The sequence below is a fragment of the Saccopteryx leptura genome, chromosome 2 (assembly GCF_036850995.1).
Source record: "Saccopteryx leptura isolate mSacLep1 chromosome 2, mSacLep1_pri_phased_curated, whole genome shotgun sequence".
Classification (NCBI taxonomy): domain Eukaryota; kingdom Metazoa; phylum Chordata; class Mammalia; order Chiroptera; family Emballonuridae; genus Saccopteryx; species Saccopteryx leptura.
The window spans coordinates 57908993-57928865 of record NC_089504.1 but is presented as its reverse complement, the minus strand read 5'-3'; the positions used below and the strand labels follow the sequence as shown (position 1 = coordinate 57928865).

Genomic DNA, 19873 nt, shown 5'->3' with positions numbered 1-19873 from the left:
ACTCCAAAATGAGGCAAGAATTGCTCTAGCTTCCTAAGTAGGGCTTGATATGGTCTAGTTCAGTGGTAGTCAACCTGGCCCCTACCGCCCACTAGTGGGCATTCCAGCTTTCATGGTGGGCGGTAGCGGAGCAACCAAAGTATAAATAAAAAGATAGATTTAACTATAGTAAGTTGTTTTATAAAGATTTATTCTGCCAAACAGTGAAAATCCGACATGAAGTACTTGGTAAGTAATTATTATATGCTTTAACTTGCTGTAACTCTGCTTTATAAATTTTATAAAGTAAAGTTACTTCCCTACTTTATCACTCACCATTACTGTGGAACTGGTGGGTAGTTAGAAAATTTTACTACTAACAGAGATACAAAAGTGGGTGGTAGGTATAAAAAGGTTGACTACCCTTGGTCTACTTCATTACCAAGAAAAAAATATATATATACAACTAATGGTATGATTGAGATGTAAGGAAAAAAATAATTTATTCAATCACTACCCTAACAAAATGACTATTATTATTTTGAATTTCCCCTTCTACCTTTCTTCATATGCACCTACTTTCTAACATACAATTTATTACTCTGTTCTTCTATCTTTGGTCCCATTGAACATTTTAAGTGGTCAAACAGTTTTCATTCAGTAGCTATGCTATTAATGACATTCTTCCCTATGGTTAGACATTTCGTTTGCTTCCAGGTTTTTGCTATTCTAAAATAATTCTGAAACAAAGAGCTTTGTGTTTATGACTTCTTTCATTTGTAGTATCACTTAGAATAAGTTTCCAAAAGGTGTATTACCAGGTAAAATACCTGTATGGCTCTTAATACACTAGACTATTTTTGAAAAATAAACAGAAAAGCTATGAAGAACTTTTGTTGTTTTAAAACTGTTCAAAGCTTTTAATGAAATTATAAAGAATGTCATGCAAAAGCTCTCTACCTATTTCTCTGATAAATATGATTTAAACTTAGATTTAATCTCTCAGATAACCTTTAGATAATAAGTTCTCATTAATTTTCAATGTATTATTTTTTAATGTATATTTCAAAAATTAGGTCATTTGCTAGCATTTATTAATCGTTAAACATCCTTCCTGTGGTAGGGCTGGCTGATTATTCATTTATTTTAGAGACGTGTAATCCCAACAAAACCAGAGCCTAGCTTGTAGACCTCACCTATTTAGGTGGATTTGGTTCCTAAATACCACAATACATTTTTTTCCCAACAGCAATGTATATTATTTCTAAATTTTTATTTGATAAGAAAAATAAATTCCTTTTAAATGAAAATACTAAATAAGTGATAATAAATACTTGTATTTTACAATCTTAGGTCAGTAATTTCACCCTATAAAATAATTTGAAGGGATACCAAGAAGGCTATAACTGATATGTTTATTGACTACTTTTCTTTCAACATACAGGAAAGTTATGTGTCATTTAAAACAATATTTAAGGCCCTGGCCGGTTGGCTTAGCAGTAGAGCGTTGGCCTGGCGTGCGGGGGACCTGGGTTCGGTTCCCGGCCAGGGCACACCGGAGAAGCGCCCATTTGCTTCTCCACCGCCCCCCCTCCTTCCTCTCTGTCTCTCTCTTCCCCTCCCACAGCCGAGGCTCCATTGGAGCAAAGATGGCCCGGGCGCTGGGGATGGCTCCTTGGCCTCTGCCCCAGGAGCTAGAGTGGCTCTGGTTGCAGCAGAGCAACGCCCCGGAGGGGCAGAGCATCGCCCCCTGGTGGGCAGAGCGTCGCCGGGTAGATCCCGGTTGGGCGCATGCGGGAGTCTGACTGTCTCTCCCCGTTTCCAGCTTCATTAAAATACAGTAAATAAATAAATAAATAAATAAATAAATAAATAAATAAATAAAACAATATTTAATTCAATAGCCAACTATTTTTATGGTCCTACTAGACCCTTTTTCTTCTGAAATCAGTAATATTTTGTTCATATCTATAGTATAAAAGGAGACAAAATATTGCTCTATGTAATTTCAAGTACTTTATAGAAAAGTGTTTCTTAAACTATGGTCCCTGGTGAGAAATATATAGTATCAGGCCTCATCCCAGACTCACCGAATCAAAAACTTCTGTATGGCAAAACAATGTGTTTCAGTGAGTCTCCTGGTACACACCAAAGTTTAAAAACCACCACTGTAGGTAACTTATTGCATTAAGTATAATTCCTTTTACTAATTTTAAAACATCTCTTTATTTACAGCTACCTAACTATATTCCCATGTATGTCTATAATAAGGGGAAATATTTCCTTCAGAAAAACAGGAAGTTGTCCTATAAGTACAAAGTTTCTTAAATTAGAGGCACTCTCTCAATTTCTTTATTTTGAACAACCAAGTAATATTTGAGAACACATCTTAGCCTGGAACAACCTCAATCAATGGTACATATGGATTCTTAAAAGATGACCTGATATAATAATAAAAAGGAAGCAAAATGTTAATATCAATTTAATAACATTCCTGGGGAGAGGACAGAACATTTTAAGTGTTGGATACTGTCATAAATAAGTTTTTAAAGATCACCTGGAAATGAAAAATAGTAAGTGGTTAAGTTAATGTATTCTCATAGGAATCTAGTTTGAGATAAAATTTCCAGGCACACATGATTCAAAAGTACTGTATCTCAAACAACTTAGATATAAATAAATAGGATGTGCACTGAAAAACTGCTAGATAGCTCAAAAAAATAGCTCTTGTAATGACAAAGTCACTGGTGTCAGTAGCCATCTGAGGAGTCTGAATTTATGTTGTTTAATGAAATGTGAGTAGGAAAATAAAGAATGTATAAGTTAAAATATTTCACATGTTATTTTACAGGCATGTAACTAAATTGAAAAATTAAACATCCTAAGACATTTGCTTATTATTTCATGTACATATTGATATTAGTCTAAAACAATCTTTTGGATTTTTTTTTATTGAAGAAATGGAGTACTGTCTTAATAGAAGTGGCTTTATTTTCAGGCATATTGAATGAGCTGTGCTTCAATATTCATCCTATAAGCATTAAGTGGTATATTGCCAACAGGGCAAGAAGGAATGAAGTAAGGGTCATAATATAAATGTGGGGGAAACTAACTAGAGAAGAAAAAGGCATCTATGTTGTTTTGGAAGAAGAGAGCATGGTCGTAAGGAACAGTGCCATGCCACATAGGCCACCTTGTTGAGGGATGAAATCAGTTAGGACTGACTTTTTTAACAAGGTGGGAGAAGGGAGCAGACTAAGGAATTTTAAGGAATAATAAAAGGTAGAATTATAAAAGGAATGCAATATTTCACACAGATTCTAAGCAATAAAAGTTACTCCTTTAAAATTTTTTGCTACATATTTTACTTACCGATTAAAGAGTATATGGAAAGTCTCATCTTTTTCCCTTGAAAACTTCAGTTTCTGGTTATGAGAACTATCTAGTGCTGAAGCTAAAAACCACTCACAGGAGACTCCAAGGATTACTAAAGTGAGTAGTGTTTTATTGCTCTACATAAGTCACTGTATTTTTATATTTCCTCAATGTTTATCTTATTTTTTTATGTTTTCCTCTTCATCTTAAACTATCAGTTATTGCTTCTCTGTTGTCATTCTATCCAAGATTTGTAGAATACCAGGGGTCATATATATCTTGTCTATGACTAAATCTCCTCTGGTTAACTTAGTACTTGGCATTTGATAAATACTGAATAAACAAATGCCACCTTTACCCTCGATCTTCAATATTCTGCCTGAAATAACAGTAATAATAATAAAGGTCATCCTACAGTAATAATAATAATAAAGGTCATCCTCATAAAAACTAACATTTATTGAACACTTCAGAGTCAGGGCATACCCCAGATCCCATCATATTATTTTGGGGCATTTCCTTACTTTCTGGCCCTCTAAGATATTCTAGGCTGGCTCATCTTGTATGCTCCCTGCTCTGGTCTTAGAATCAGCCATGTCCCCAAGAAGCCCAGTTCCTTTTAATAGAGAGAGAATGGTGTTAGAAACCCAGATCCAGAAGCTTCTATTTCATTGTCTTTGATCTACAAAAACAATTTCATATGGTACAACCTAATGTTAAGTCAATTTTACAGATGAGGAATCTGAATTGGGGAAAGATTCAGTAACATGCTCAACGTCTCCAAGCTCAAAGTATCAGAACCAAAGATCAGATCCATATAAAGTTACTAATTTAAATCAACAGGCCATGAGTAAAGGACATGAATCACTAGAGCTTGTTGTCAGCTTCTCTAGTGGCTCAGAGACACGCTGCTTAGACTACGTTCTTAGAGTGTTGTAAAAATATGACATTATTATGAAGTCAACCTCTTTCATCAAGTAATTCACCAATTTTCAAAGCAAATTCAATGGAAAAAAAAAAGAAGTACAGTACTTGTCATTTTCTTTCTATAATCAGCTGGATTTTAAACTATTCACATTACTCACTCTAACCTCAGGAGATCAGCTCAAAAACTTATTCTTGCCTATATTTTTTCCCTAAGACTGCAACACCTAAAAATTGGGCTATCAATGTGTTATACCAGCTTTTAGCTGTTTATAAAATGCAGTCAAAATCACTCAATGCTTCCCAGTGTTATTCACTGAAGAATGTACTCACTGATGTATTCACTGAAGAAATACATCAACAATTAAAATAAAATATTAAGTCTTTGGTTTGCAAAAGACCTTACAGAGTTAGATCACTTTACTTCCAAAGCTGGTTGTGTTTTTCCTCACTATGTATTTATGGTTCTGTGTCTTTCTATGTCAATCAAGCTTATAATACAAATTAAAATTTACTAGAACACAAATCAACCATGTTTTTTAAAATTCTTTTATTTTATTTTATTTTTTTACAGAGACATAGAGTCAGAGAGAGGGATAGATAGGGACACAGACAGACAGGAACGGAGAGAGATGAGAAGCATCAATCATCAGTTTTTCATTGCGACACCTTAGTTGTTCATTGATTGCTTTCTCATATGTGCCTTGACTGTGGGCCTTCAGCAGACCGAGTAACCCCTTGCTCCAGCCAGCGACCTTGGGTCCAAGCTGGTGAGCTTTGCTCAAACCAGATGAGCCCACGCTCAAGCTGGCGACCTTGGGGTCTCAAACCTGGGACCTCTGCATCCCAGTCCGATGCTCTATCCACTGTGCCCCCGCCTGGTCAGGCTCAACCATGTTTTTTTTTAAATCAAGATATCCTTTCTACTCACCTACCAAAAAACTTTCCTAATAATCTTACTAGAATAAGTTCAAGATTACTATTAACATCATTGAAATTAGATTTATAGAGCAATTTCCCTTCATAAGACCAAACAACACATTATTAATAGTCAGTTTCAAAATAATCATACAAATAATCACTTATTCAAACCTTTTATTCTTGTATATGGAAACTAAAACTCTGGAGAAATTAAGTTTTGTCCAAAGTCACTTGCTAGTTAACTGATAAAACAGGACTAAGAACTATACATCTCAAGACTAGGTTCTTCCTCCTTCACTGAACTGCTCTTTAGAATATACAACAAATTAGCCTGACTAGGTGGTGGCTCAGTGGATAGAGCATCAGTCTGGGATGTGGAGGACCCAGGTTCGAAACCCTGAGGTAGCAGGCTTGAGTGCAGGCTCATCTGGCTTGAATGCAGGCTCACCAGCAGCTTGAGCGTGGGATCATACACATGACCCTATGGTCGCTGGCTTGAACCCAAAGGTTGCTGGCTTGAAGCCCAAGGTTGCTGGCTTGAGCAAGGGGTCATTCACTGTGCTGTAACCTCCTGGTCAAGGTACATATGAGAAAGCAGTCAATGAACAACTAAGGTGCCACAACAAAGAATGGATGCTTTTCATCTCTCTCCTTTCCTGTCTGTCTATCCCTATCTGTCCCTCTGTCTATCTGTCTCTGTCTCAAAAAAAAAAAAAAAAAAAAAAGAATATACAATAGTACTCCCACTTCTCTATCACCCTCATTTCTTTTTCACTGCATTTAATTATTTTCAGTGCCCTCTCTACTAACTGAGCATCTATTCTTTGCCAGGCACTGGAGTGTTATATTTTAGGGAAAAAAAGAGACAAGATATGGCCCCTACCCCTATGAAAGCTTTCAGCTATAAGTTTATAGCTCCTTCCTAAAAGTCTCCTTTGGTGATGATTCTTCATCTTGTAAACTCTAGGACAGCCGCTGTCCAATAGAAATATGTGAGTCACAAATGTAAGCTATATATATAATCTTAAAATTTCTAACAGCTTCATTAAATGTAAGGACAAAGTAATACATTTTAACTCAATACATCCAAAATATTATAATTTCAACATGTAAACAATATAAAAATTAGTTATAATATATTTTATTTTGGGGGTACTAAGATTTAAAAAAATCTGCTGCAGTTTACACTTAAACAAAACATCTCAACTCAGAACTAGTCACAGGTCTCAGTAGCCACGAGTGGCTAGTGGCTACTACTATAGGGTGGGCCAAAAGGAAGTTTACAGTGGAAAGCAGTATAATAATAATAAAAAACCTCTGTGTTTCACATACTCACATGCGTTAACTCTATTTTGCCCCATCCTGTGTACTATATTGTGCAACTCTAGAAAACTGTAGTGCCCCGGTGCTCAGTGTTGGGACCAGCTATCTTCTCTATCTATACCCACTTCCTTGGGTATCTCAAACAATCTCATGGCTTTATATACCATCTGTTTTCTAGTGAATCCCAAGTTTACATCTTGCTTAGAACTCTTGCCTCAACTTTAGATTCATACACAACTAAACACAAACCTAATGTCCCAGAATGAACTCCTGACTTCCAACCAGCAACCCCCCCCAATTTGCTCCTCCCCCAGATGTCTCCATTTCAGTAAATGGCAACTCGGTCCTTTTAGTTGCTCAGGCCAAAAACCCGAGTCAAGCTTCATCTTGGTTCTCTCAGATCCAATTTATCATCTGTATCTTTAAAACCAGATGATTAAATACAGTCGAAGCTTATACAGTTTATAAAGTACAGTGAGAATCTTACGACTTCTCACCACTTCTATTGCCAAGCGCTTCTTCAAGTCACCAGTATCTCTCCCCTAAATTATTGCGAGCATTTCTTACCCTCCTTATCACTACTTGCACCTCCACAGTCTACTTTCCATACGGGAGCCAGAGTTTTAAAGTCTAAGTAAGATATTGACCCACTTCAGTGTGAAAACCTTCAATGAATTTGTCTCATCTCAGAGTAAAAGTCAAAGTTCCTATAGCAGCTTATGAAGATCTACAAAACTCTATAAAATCTGGCCAATTTCTCTCTGACCTCACTTTCCATTCCTCTCTCCCTCATGCTACTACAGCTACACAGGCCTCCTTGCTATCCCAGAATACCCAGGGACACTGTGCGCATGACTAGGGGCTTTCTCAGTTGCTGTTCTGTCCACTCGGAATATTCTTATCCCAGAATCCACAGAGACTGATCCCTGATTTCATGCCAGTCTTTGCTCAAATGTCCCCTATTTTAAACTACAGTACTATTCTTCCTACCCTTCTTCTGGCCTTCCCTACCTTCTTTTTCCATGTTTTCCCTACAGGACTTGCCAACATGTGATCTATTATATATTTTACATGTGAATGTCCTTATTGTTTTTCTTCCTCTACTAGAATAAAAATTACAAGGACAAGAATTTTTGTTTTTTTTATTCTTTACTCTATTTCCAGTGCCTAGAATCTAGCACAGAGTAACTAATAAATATTTGATGAATGAACAAATGTTGTCAAGAACTGTGAGGATTAAATAAGATAACAACTAAAGCTATAGCACAGTCCTTGGAAAATAGTAGCAACTCATAAATATTAGTCTATTCCCTACCACTGTGGTGCTTTCTATAAAAGAAAATAAGAATTCTAAAACTACATAACTCACTCTTTACTGCATATATCTGCTCATTAATTATTCAAAAGGTAATTTTAAAAAGACATATAAAAGTTACCTAATTTTTAAAAATCAGTTAAATATAAAACTCAGTAGGTATTAAAAAATACTAACTCAGAATGTAACACTGTTTAAAATGCACAGAAAATTAAATGAAGTATTATTTAGGTCACCTTTAAAGATAAAGATCTATAATCTATGGATTTTTCCTATATGAAAATTTAAAATGTATTCACAATGCTCAATGGGACTTCACTTTTATTTATCTATAATTTGTTTCTGCCTTTCTTTAACAGAATCTGTGTTAATCTAAGGAACAACCAGTTTTAAAAATTATACATATTGTTGAACTGAAAAAACTTCAATGAAAAAAATAAGCCTGTTCTGAACTGTAAGAGTTCTTTCAAGTATTTTGTGTTTAAATCTAAAATAATCAGAATCAAAGATATCAATAAAATGTGATTTCTCTTCAAAATACTGAGTGCCAGAGACTTTAAGTGCTTTGCCCAGAGGTCACAATGACAGTGACTGAACTGAGATTAAAAGTTTATGACGCCTGACCAGGCAGTGTCACAGTGGATTGAGCATCGACCTGGGAAGCTGAGGAAAACAGGTTCAAAATCCTGAGGTAACTAGCTTGAAGCCCAAGGCCGCTGGCTTGAGTGAGGCATCACTGGCTCAACCGGAGCCCCCCAGTCAAGGCACAAAAGCAATCAATCAATGAACAACTAAGGTGCTGCAACTATGAGTTGATGCTTCTCATCTCTCTCTCTTCTGTCTGTCTGTCCCTGTCTGTGCTAAAAAAAGAAAAGAAAAAGGAAATGAAAAGTTCATGGCCTCGAATGCACTAACCAGGACCTTACTAGCTAACCAATTATGCTGACTGCCCTTGCCCCTCTTAAAAGGAAGGAAAATAAAAGCATATATCAAATGGTATTCTGTAATTTAGCATGACAATTTCTATTTCAAGAAAGATGTTTACAGAGAGAACAGACATAAACACGCAAAAAGGGGCAAAATGTATGTTAGAACTGTCATGGACATATTATAAAGAATAGGTAAAAAATAAATTTAAGATGCCATGGACAAATGGTTTATATTTCATTTTTCAAAAAGCTAACAACTCATGGGGTTGTATGTCTTCAGAAATTTGGACAATTTCATCTTAACACTGATGAGAAGGACGTACCTTATGTTCCATGCAGTGGTAAAGTCTGGGTTTAGAAGCAGCAGGGTGCATGTGACATCTATCAATTCTAAAATAAAGAGAAGTCATATTAAAAACAAATAGTCCTACCCTTTAAAGCCTGGCTTCTCCGTAAAGTCTTTATTTTATTTCACATAGATATTTTATTTCACATAGCTCAGATTATACTAACATATATATCTCATGTCATAATAATTTTAATGATAGATATACCTTGTTCTAAGCTGTCAGGTATAAGGAGATAATCCTCAAGATTTTCTTCTGCTTATGGTAAGTATAACTTTCTTAAAAGACACTGAAATAACTTTCTAATATAATATGCATATAAAGAATAATCAAATCAAACTCTTTATTCATTTAGTAGTTTGTGGCATTAATTTAATATTTGGTAAATAAAATAGACAATTTCTATAACACTATTCATTTAATTCCAAAATATTTCAAGAATTGACTGTACAAATTTTCAAAAGGAAAAAATGTCACTCATAATCCAACTTACTTAATACAATTAATTTCCATTATTCTGTAAAGATTATCCTTTCTTATACACATTTTTACATAGCTATAACAATCAATAACAATTTTGTTATATATTTTTCATTCAACATTATTACATATGCATTCTTCTATATTGCTACAGTATGCATTTGTAACAGCTGTGAAACAATCACATAGTTTAATAAACTATCATTTATCTTATTCTCTAGGATGTTTACTGTTTGTTTTTACTGTTATAGATAAATTGCTAAAAACATTTTAAAATATACTTTTTATCAAACAGATAAGTTTCTGTGGATATATTACTAGGACTAGAACTACTATGTCAAATAATATAAATATCAGTAAGGCTCCTACTAAGCATTTCCAATTGTTCTCCAAATGCATGAGTATACTTAAGTCCCTGTCCTCAAACCTATATAATTATATATTTTTTAAATGTGGCAAGTAAAAAAATTATACTGTTTTAATTTACATCTTTAATTTATAATTATTAAAATGAACATTTTTTCATTTTGTTTACTATTTTCTATTTTTGTCTTCTGAACAGCCAGCCTACTGATATTCACTAGATTTTTATCTATCATGGTCTTGACATAATTCCTATATATTCAAATAAGCTCCATAAGCCTACATTTAATAGAATGAAATCAGTAATATTTAGATATGTTTTCTTCATTTTACTAAATTTGAAAAGAGAATTTTAGGATTAAGATGATCAAGCTAGGGTATAATACTAATTTAATGAAACATATACTAATCATATTAATGCTAAGTATATAAAATAATAAAATTATTATAATTATTTAGCATTATTGTATACCAGGTATAAGTACTATATTTGTATTATTTCACTGAATTCTCACAATCACAGCCAGGATATTCTTGTTTTATTTTACAGATAGGAAAAGTGTATTTAATGAGTTTAAGCAATTTGTCTATAGTCACCCAATTAAATGTATGGTAAGATCAGCATCTGACTGCTTTTAATAACTCAATTATAATGTAATTAAAATGTCTGTCTACAATAAATAATTTGGACATTCTCAGTGTTTAAGTAAAAGATGAAATTTTTAAAATCTAAAAACATACACACAAATGCATCCCTAGAGTCATTTTAAAATATTCTAGCAAAAAACAATTATTGCATTCTCAACCACCTTAACAAGAGATAAACATTTATTGTAAGCCCACAATTTCATTACTAATGTGCATATTATAACATTTGATAAATGAGCAACAAAAGGTAAGACGGGCACAAATTTTCTACCATGATCTTCATTACAAGCATTATAAGCATAAACACAATATATCTATAAAGAATAACTTAATTAACTTCTTTATTCTTTTACTTTTAGGAGTTTCGGCACTAATTTAATATTTGCCATGGAAAATAAAAACAACTTTCTACACCATTATTTCCTTATTTCTACAAATATTGATTATGGGAAAATATTAAACTGGGCCCTCAGGACTGAGAGAACTGATCTTTCCCTGTCTAGAAGATTAATTACCCTTTAGTTGGAGAGAACATGTAAACAATTGTATAAGGCAAAATGAAATAATCATGAAGTAGAAATATATGCTACATTTTGGGGACCATTGAAACACCTGCAATTAATTCTTACTGGAGCACCCAGGGAAGGCTATAAATGAATAAGGTGATAAATGGTAAAAATTTTGAGCAAAGTTTGTAAAGAGGCGTGAAACTTCATGCACAATATGCTCTCAAAAGATTCTGCGTACCAGAATATGACTAGAGCATGGGGTGTTGGAGAAATGTACCAGGAAACTAGAGCCTGGTTCCAATCTCTCTGTCAGCCTGACCTTCCACTACTTGCCCCTCAATTGCTACAATCCACCTGGACCACACCCCACCATTCATTAAACACCTCCCATCTGCTTACCCTCTTTTCTCCGGATATAACTCAGATTTACCTGCTTATTATTCTCCTTGCCAGAAATATCCTATCTTTTGGGGAGACACATGTACACACACACACACACATATGTGTATATATGTATATATAATATATTTTTATTATATATTTTTTCAAGCATCTTTCTTCCTAAAGAATTTCCTGACCTCCCCAGCTGAAAGCAATTTTTCATCTCTATGTTCCTCTAATGAGACTAAATTTTTTGGAGGCAAGTCCTCTCTAATACATCTTCAAATTACTCTTCACTTAACATAGATGAGAAAAATATGGCCTATGCCTAGGTTCAAATGCCAATTTCTCCACTTACTGTCTGCACAATATATCTGAACTTCAGTTTCCCTGTCTGTGAAATTTTGGTAACATCAATCTCGGTGCTATGAGCAATGAGATTCATTCCCTAACGCCACAGCTGTTCAACAGTGAGTACTCAATACGTACTTGTTCAATTAAATATCATTGTTCCTTATCAAAAAATAAAAAATTTCAATGTCAGTTAATCAGAAAAGTAAAAACAGGCAGCTGTCCCTATAGTGAAACTGTCTAATTATATAAAAATGCTTTTGCACAATGGGAAGGCCTCTAGTATTTCTTTATTTTAATTTTTAAAATTTTTTTATTTTATTTTATTTTTTACAGTGACAGAGAGAGAGAATCAGAGAAAGGGATAGATAGGGACAGACAGACAGGAACAGAGAGAGATGAGAAGCATCAATCATCAGTTTTTTTCATTATGACACCTTAGTTATTCATTGATTGCTTTCTCATATGTGCCTTAACCGCGGGCCTTCAGCAGACTGAGTAACCCCTTGCTCGAGCCAGTGACCTTGGGTCCAAGCTAGTGAGCTTTTTTTTTTGCTCAAGCCAGATGAGCCCACGCTCAAGCTGGAGACCTCGGGGTCTCGAACCTGGGTCCTCGGCATCCCAGTCCGACGCTCTATCCACTGCGCCACCGCCTGGTCAGGCTTTAGTATTTCTTTTGAAGTCTATAATTTTTCAATCCATTATACTACCTAGATAAACTGTTATTTTGTTTCTTGGACTCTCCCTTTCTGAATTAAAAAAATATATAGAAGTGTGTGTGTGTGTGTGTGTGTGACCAATGGTTGTTGCTATTTGCTTGTACTTAAAAAGAAAACAAGTTCATCCTCAATGGAAGAAATACTTCTGTACAGTAGCACAAGGCAAAGACACAGAAAATGCAGAAGCCTCCACTCCTCGTCTTGTGGCTGTGTGAAGAGAAAAGAAGGCTAATCTCAGTCACACTTCCTTTGCTACAGGGTCTTCCCCTAGCAGGGCAACAGCAACTGCTGGGTCAGAGTCCAGCTCTACACTTACGGGGAAATTTCTGGACACTTTATCTTTGTGCCTACTGTCCTCCTGATCTATAAAATAGAGGTCATGGGGATATTAAATGATTCAAAGCCATGAAGTGTTAGCACAGTACCTGACAGTAAGCACCCAATGATAATTTCTGTTATAAAGCTTGTATTTCTTAGTCCAGTTGCACAAGTGAGCCTGGAACTGGGTGCCACCGGAGGGAGGAAAAGAATCTCCAGGGCTCTCTGAGTAGTGACTGCTGAGTAAAGGGGATACTTCTCAACTTCTAGGAATCTCAGGTTACAAAACACATCAACAGCCCCATCAACCATCACTGTAACACATGCAGTCATAGGCCCTTCTCCCCTCCTCTCTGACAAACCTCTAACTCTTCCTGATTCAGATCTCAAGTTCAGACAGGACTTCCTTCAAGAAGCATTTCAGTCTGACCCAAGGGGTTGGGGGTTTGGGAGAAACAGAATATCAGAAATGGAAAAGGGCCAATGAAGAAAAAGTTAACTAGGTTAGAAATATTGGACATTATTTAAAGAATCACTTCTGAATTATATGTATTTTTCTGCTTTTCTTCCCCACTGGCTCTGGCTAAATGAGAGAAAGGAAACTAGTATTTCTTGAGAGGCTACTACATTCTAGGCACTGTGCTGGGTGCTTTACACACAGTAATTATGTGATCCTCACTACAACCCCCTGAGATCTGTTAATGTGAAAATAGGAAGAGGTTAAGTAAAGTGACTTTAGTGTATTGATGAAATTAATCTAAATCCAGTTCTGGTTTCCTGCAAGGCAGATGGTATTTCCACCCTAGGATACTGTCTACAATCACTCTGCCCTCTTCGAGTAAGAAGTGAACCAAAGATTTAAAGATAAACATGTATCTTTAGTTGTTTGTAATTATTTCACTCCCTACATTTCATCAACCATTTTCTTCGCATTTTTACCCAGAAGATGTGAGCTACTAAAATCCCTACTATCTCTTGATATTAAACAGATCTCTCTCCAAACTCTAGAACATATACCAGCAAATAATTGTTTCTTTATTACATATACTCCAATATATAACTAACTCATCATCACATCACAAGGAAAAAATGAATCATGGTACACACAGGAAAGTAGCTAAATTGCAGCTGTAACAAGGAGGAGATACAAGGATGCTGCAGAAAAGTCAGAGAAAAATCAATATGCTTTCTCTACTGCACTGCATTCTAGAAATGGCCCAAGGCCAGTAGTTATGTGGCAGTAATCAGGAGGTTTGACAACTGTCTCTATTAGAGATATGTTTTCATACATTTAGAAATAAATCCAAGGTCAACTTGCATTAGTTACTCTTTTCCTCCAAAATACATTTAGGTTACCACAAGAGGCTTGAGTAAAGTTATGTGGTTAACACCAAAAGGTCATTTATTACAGAACAGTCACTGAATCGATAGCTAGACTAAGCTAAAACCTTTTGCTTACCAAACTCTTTTATTATTATTTTTTGATAAATGTCTGTTGAACACGTAAGTTGCTGACTAAAGAAAAACCTAATTCCTTTTTCTAACAAACTCATTATCAAGCTGAGTAAAATGTTATTTAAATAATCAATTACAATAAAGTATGGTGTTACTATGCAAGAGCAGTCTAAATAAAAGACTCAAATAGGTGTGCAAAGAAGTAATTATTGTTTCCTGGAGCAGTCAAAGAGCTTTATGGGTCTGTGGGTGTGGGTGTGTTAGTACTGAAAACCACAACAGTGACAACGTAAGACATGATCCTGGCTTCAGCAAAGGCATGGAATTAAGACAGACTACACAGCAAAGTCCAAGAAAAGAACAGTAGATGTTGTGGCTGAAATGTTATCAAATGGCTACAAACCTCAAATTCTTTCAGGGTTCAAATGAATACCAAAACATATCAGAGCAAAGGAGGTAAGTAGCAATTGACACTCTGAACCTCAGTGTCTGAAGGACAGGAAGAGGTTCAAGTAACCTGGAACAAGCTTGCCTTGTCAAGAAAAACAGAGGTTAAAAAAAGAAAAAAAAGAAAAAAGAAAAACAGAGATTATAAACCCTAGTCAACTGGTGCCGTGCTAATTTTAAAAGTTCATCCTGATTTTAAATGTTTACCCAACTAATTAAAAACAATTTAAAAGTATTTATAAGCCAAAACAAAATATGTCTGTGAGCTGACTTTAGTCTGAGGGCTGAGAATCCCTCAGACTACACAAGCTTAGATGCTGAATTTGAAGTAGAGGAAAAGGCTGGTAACACAAGCTGGGGACAGCTTGTGAAGGTCCTTGAATGTCATATTGACTCTACTGACAATGTAGGCATCATAAAATAAGATGAGTAGATATTTCAGAAAAGCATCTCTTAAACTGTGTTTCTAGTGCTGTTTGAGATGACTTGCTAATGACATTATGGACATGGATTACAGAAGAGACTTGAAAATGGGAAAGATCAGTTATGAGGTAATGACATTTGTCCAGATGAGAAATAAGAACTGAAGAGCTAAAGATGGCTTCTGAAGAAACAGCAGTTATGGAACAGAAAGGATGAGAAAGAGAAAGGAGCAAAAGATGATGATGGAATGGCACACCTGGAGATGATCACAGTGTGGGACAGAGCTCTGCTCAGTCAGGACTCATATGCTGTGGACTTCTCTCTTGCTTTTTGTTTTTGTCACGGATTTCTCAAAAGTATGAATTACAGTATCATTCTTCTCCAAAACCAAATATGGCTATTACCACATCTGAACTTTTACATATCAGTCTCTAAGCAATTAAACAGATGTTGTTATGGTTAATTTTAGTTAAACCAATAGTTAACCTTAACTGGCTATGGGTACTCAGATTAAATGCTATTAAATGTTATTTTTTGAGTGTATCTCTGAGGGTGTTTCCAGATGAGAACAGCATTGGTACACTCACTAGATTGCCTTCCTCAATTTGGGTAAGCATCATCTAATCCAGGGGTCGGGAACTTTTTTGGCTGAGAGCCATGAATGCCACATATTTTAAAATGTAATTCCGTGAGAGCCATACAACGACCCTTGTACCTTATGCATTATCCAATAAAAATCTAGTGTTGTCCCAGAGGACAGCTGTGATTGGCCCCAGCCACCTGCAATCATGATTATGAGCAGTAGGAAATGGATTGTAATACATAAGAATGTTTTATATTTTTAACATTTTTTTTTTTATTAAAGATTTGTCTGCGAGCCAGATGCAGCCATCAAAAGAGCCACATCTGGCTTGCGAGCCATAGGTTCCTGACCCCTGATCTAATCTGTCAAGGACCTAAATAGAACATGAGGAGGAAAGAGGAGAAATTTACCCCCCTTTTTGCTTCTTTTCTCTCTGCTTGAGTTGGGACATCTCATCTTTTTCAGCTTCTGGGCTGGGATTTAACCCACTGGCTCCCTGGTTCTCAAACTTCAGACTCAAACTAAGTTACATCATCAGCTTTCCTGGGTCTCCAGCTTGTATAATCATGCAAGCCAATTTGTCATAATAAATCTTTTATATGTATCATTTTCTGCTGTTTCTCTGGAGAACCCAAATTAATATGGATGCTTCCCAAATCTAAGAAATTCAGCACATTAAGAAGAGCATGAATTCAGTTTGATTAAAAAGAAAAAAAATCTATCCCTAGAATAAAGGTCACCTTCAGTTACAGAATACATTCTCAGATGACCGGGGCTTTGGCATGATCAATTACACACACACTGACATTTCTGAAGTTGTTCTTAAATTGTTGGGCTCCTTTACCGGCTCTTCTTACACCCATATTTTCTACAGAAACAGTTTTAAAGGTACAGCATTTTCATGAAATAACTGCTTTTACCAAACATTTCTTTTTTAAACAAGATTTACCTCTGTGTTCTAATTGCTTCAGTTCACACATTTGGCAGAATATTCTTAATGTTAGTAGGAATTTTCAGGTATCATTTCTGTCAAATCAGAAATTCACGTCCATATTTTTATTGATAATACAATATACAACTTGAGTTGTATGTGACACCACACTACACTATACCATTCCCATGCACCAAAAAAGTGAAATTGAAAGCTACTTCCATGAAGATGTAAGTTACCATAAAATCAAGTTGCTTCTGTACATGTGTACAGTTGTATCAGAATTCAGAATTTGGATGCTATTTTGTGAGTGTATTTAACCATGTCATCTTTTGTCCAGGTCCTCCTGGGCCTACCAAGACTAAAACTACATGATGAGGAGAGTTAAGAAAGCCAACTGTACAGAGTCCAGAAACACAAGAAACAGGTAAAAGGAGAAATCCTGGAAGGCTACAAGAAAGTGGGTTGGGTTAGCCACACATGAATAGGCAAAAAACATCGCTTCTCCGCCTTTTGGCTAAGATCAAGTGTAGTATGAACAGGAAAAAACAATAAAAACAAAAATAGCCTTTGATGCTTTAAAATTTATAGTTTCTTTTCTACAAGAATATCATTCTGACACCGCCCCAGCCATAGCTACGGTAGTTATGTAGTGACTCAATTATACATTTCTGTGTGTCAGAACACACATACAGTGTTGTTTGGAAAATAGTAATAATAATAATAATGGATTCATAAGTGTTACTTTGTAATGTTACTGAAAACTACTAGAGAGTGATAGAATGGAGAAAGAAAGAAGGTCTAACAACAGATAAATACACTTACCTTTTAGTTTATGTCTACACCTATATACAGCTTTAAGTTGATACCACAAACATAAGCTATGTCATAAATTGAGGCCCAGCCATAGATATATGTATATACATCGGAGGGCTAAGTGAGTGAAACACAAAATAGAAACTATTTCACACATTAAGTTTTCAAATCAGACTCCTTTTCTACTGGTCTAAACAGGGAAACGTGCTATTAATCTATTATGACAATGTGTTAAGGACAATGCTGAAAGGAATATAAGGAAATTGCTACATTACATCTTTGGTAACATTCCTAAAGAAATTGTTTTTCACTCAAATATATGCTTCTTAAGTAAAGAGAACATGTATTATTCATCTTTTTATCCCCTATAATACTTACAACCAGCTTGTGCTATGAGGAGCCCCTTGGTAATAGCTACCAAACTGATAATTAAAATTCTCCAGGAAACAAGGTTCTTATTCAAAATTAGTCACCAGGTATATTGAGCACTTTTAACTGAAAAGTAAACAGAATCTGTGTACCTGGAGGCTCAATATCACCTACAGTGGGGAAACTAAGAGACCAGGTGGAATGAATAGGGATATTTGATGCAGGAAAGAGGAGTGGAAGAAGTGAATGCTGGGATGGTTTTCTTCGGCTCATCTCTGCATAGGAACAGGACACAGAGGACCAAAGCTCAGTTGGGTTTCTCAGTGTGACGGCACCTTCATAAATCACTGAGCTGATTCACAGTACAAATACCATCATCATGCCTCTGTTTTCTCATTTGGATTGTTACTAAAATAAGTTCTTTTTCTTACAAAGTACCTGAGAATTAGAAACTAGAAAATCTGACCCTGTAGCAACTACAGACCTCTTCAGTAATGTTCAAACTTCCTTTTAACCATAAAATGTCTTCTTCAAGTAAAATTTTATAAATTTTACTACATATAATTTATACTAATATAATTTATACTACATATAAAAAAAGATAAAGCCAGGCCCTGGCCAGTTGCTCAGTTGGTTAATTAAGAGCATTGTCCTGAAACGGCAAGGTTGAAGGCTCGATCTCCAGTAAGGGGACACACACACGGGAAGCAACCAATAAATGCATGACTGAGTGGAACAACAAATAAGTGCTTCCTTTCCCCCTCTCCTCTCTCTCCTTTCCTTTCTCTCTAAAACAAAACAAAACAAAACATTAAGCCCTGGCTGGATAGCTTGGTTGATTGGAGCATCTTCCCATAGTACAAAGGTTGCCAGTTCAATTACCTGGTCAGGGCACATACACAAGTAGCTAAAAAGAAGGAAGAGAGGGAGGGAGGGAAGGAAGGGAGGGAAGGGAGGGAGGAAGGGAGGAAGGGAGGAAGGGAGGAAGGGAGGAAGGAAGGAAGGAAGGAAGGAAGGAAGGAAGGAAGGAAGGAAGGAAGGAAGCCCAGGATTGCTCTGATTTGCTGTTCAGGTTACAGTAGGTGGCCTGGCACCCTGCTTGAGGCACCTTCCATAGAATCACTGTGGATGCAAAATTTGAGAACTACTGATGAGTCCAAATTTTTTACTTGACAGAGATTAAACATCAGCTCAGGCAATGAATGAAAGAGTCAGAACCAGAATCCAGGAATGCCAACACCCAGAGAGGGTTCTTCCATTATATTCCATGCTTCTTCCAAAAATAAAAGGAGGAAGGCAGAGTTCTTACTTACCATCTTTGTTCAGCCATTGCTTTCTTGTTCTGTACAAAATGAGCTTGTTGTGAACATACGGTAAAAGGAACTTGACACACCAGCTCTCCACACCAAGTTTGTTTTCAACCAGGACTATAGGACTCCGGTTATACCTAGCTTCAGGACATGGGATCAGGCCAATTTCATCTCTTAATATGTAAAACATAAAAAATAAATAAATAAAGATAAGAATACTGCCTTTTCAATCCTACAGAGTATTTTAATAAATCCACATATTTCCCTGTCTTAAAAATATTATTTAGCCCACCTACTAGATTGATAGTAATTTTTAAAAGACACTAGTGTTTTAATACTGACAACAGTACAAGAAAATTAGTATTTCCCTGGCTGGTTGGCTCAGTGGTAGAGCGTCGGCCCGAAGTGTAGATGTCCCATGTTTGATTCCCAATCAGGGCACACAGGAGAAGCGACCATCTGCTTCTCCATCCCTTCCCCTCCCCTTTCTCTCTCTCCCTCTCTCCTCCTTCTCCTGCAGCCATGGCTCTATTGGTTCTAGCTCATCAGCCCCGGGTGCTGAGGATGGTTCCATGGAGCCTCTGCCTCAGGCATTAAAAACAGTTCAGTTAGGGGCATGGCCCCAGATGGGCAGAGCATCAGCCCCTGATGGGGGTT

The 19873-nt window shown here is 36.0% G+C and overlaps 1 protein-coding gene and 1 non-coding gene across 4 annotated transcripts in view; one reads left to right on the top strand and one right to left on the bottom strand.

Moving 5' to 3' along the window:
• Positions 1-19873, bottom strand: part of PTAR1 (protein prenyltransferase alpha subunit repeat containing 1) — a 105369-nt gene that overhangs the window by 74522 nt on the left and 10974 nt on the right. For all 3 annotated transcript variants that reach the window (XM_066368013.1, XM_066368011.1, XM_066368012.1), the window contains exons 2-3: positions 19220-19389; positions 9090-9156 (exon numbers count right to left, since the gene is read on the bottom strand). In XM_066368013.1, coding sequence (XP_066224110.1) covers positions 9090-9156; positions 19220-19389 — 237 coding nt within the window. The remainder of the gene's footprint in view (positions 1-9089; positions 9157-19219; positions 19390-19873) is intronic.
• LOC136396311 (U2 spliceosomal RNA) lies at positions 17219-17413 on the top strand. Its single transcript, XR_010749655.1, has one exon. It is a non-coding gene; the product is annotated as a U2 spliceosomal RNA (small nuclear RNA).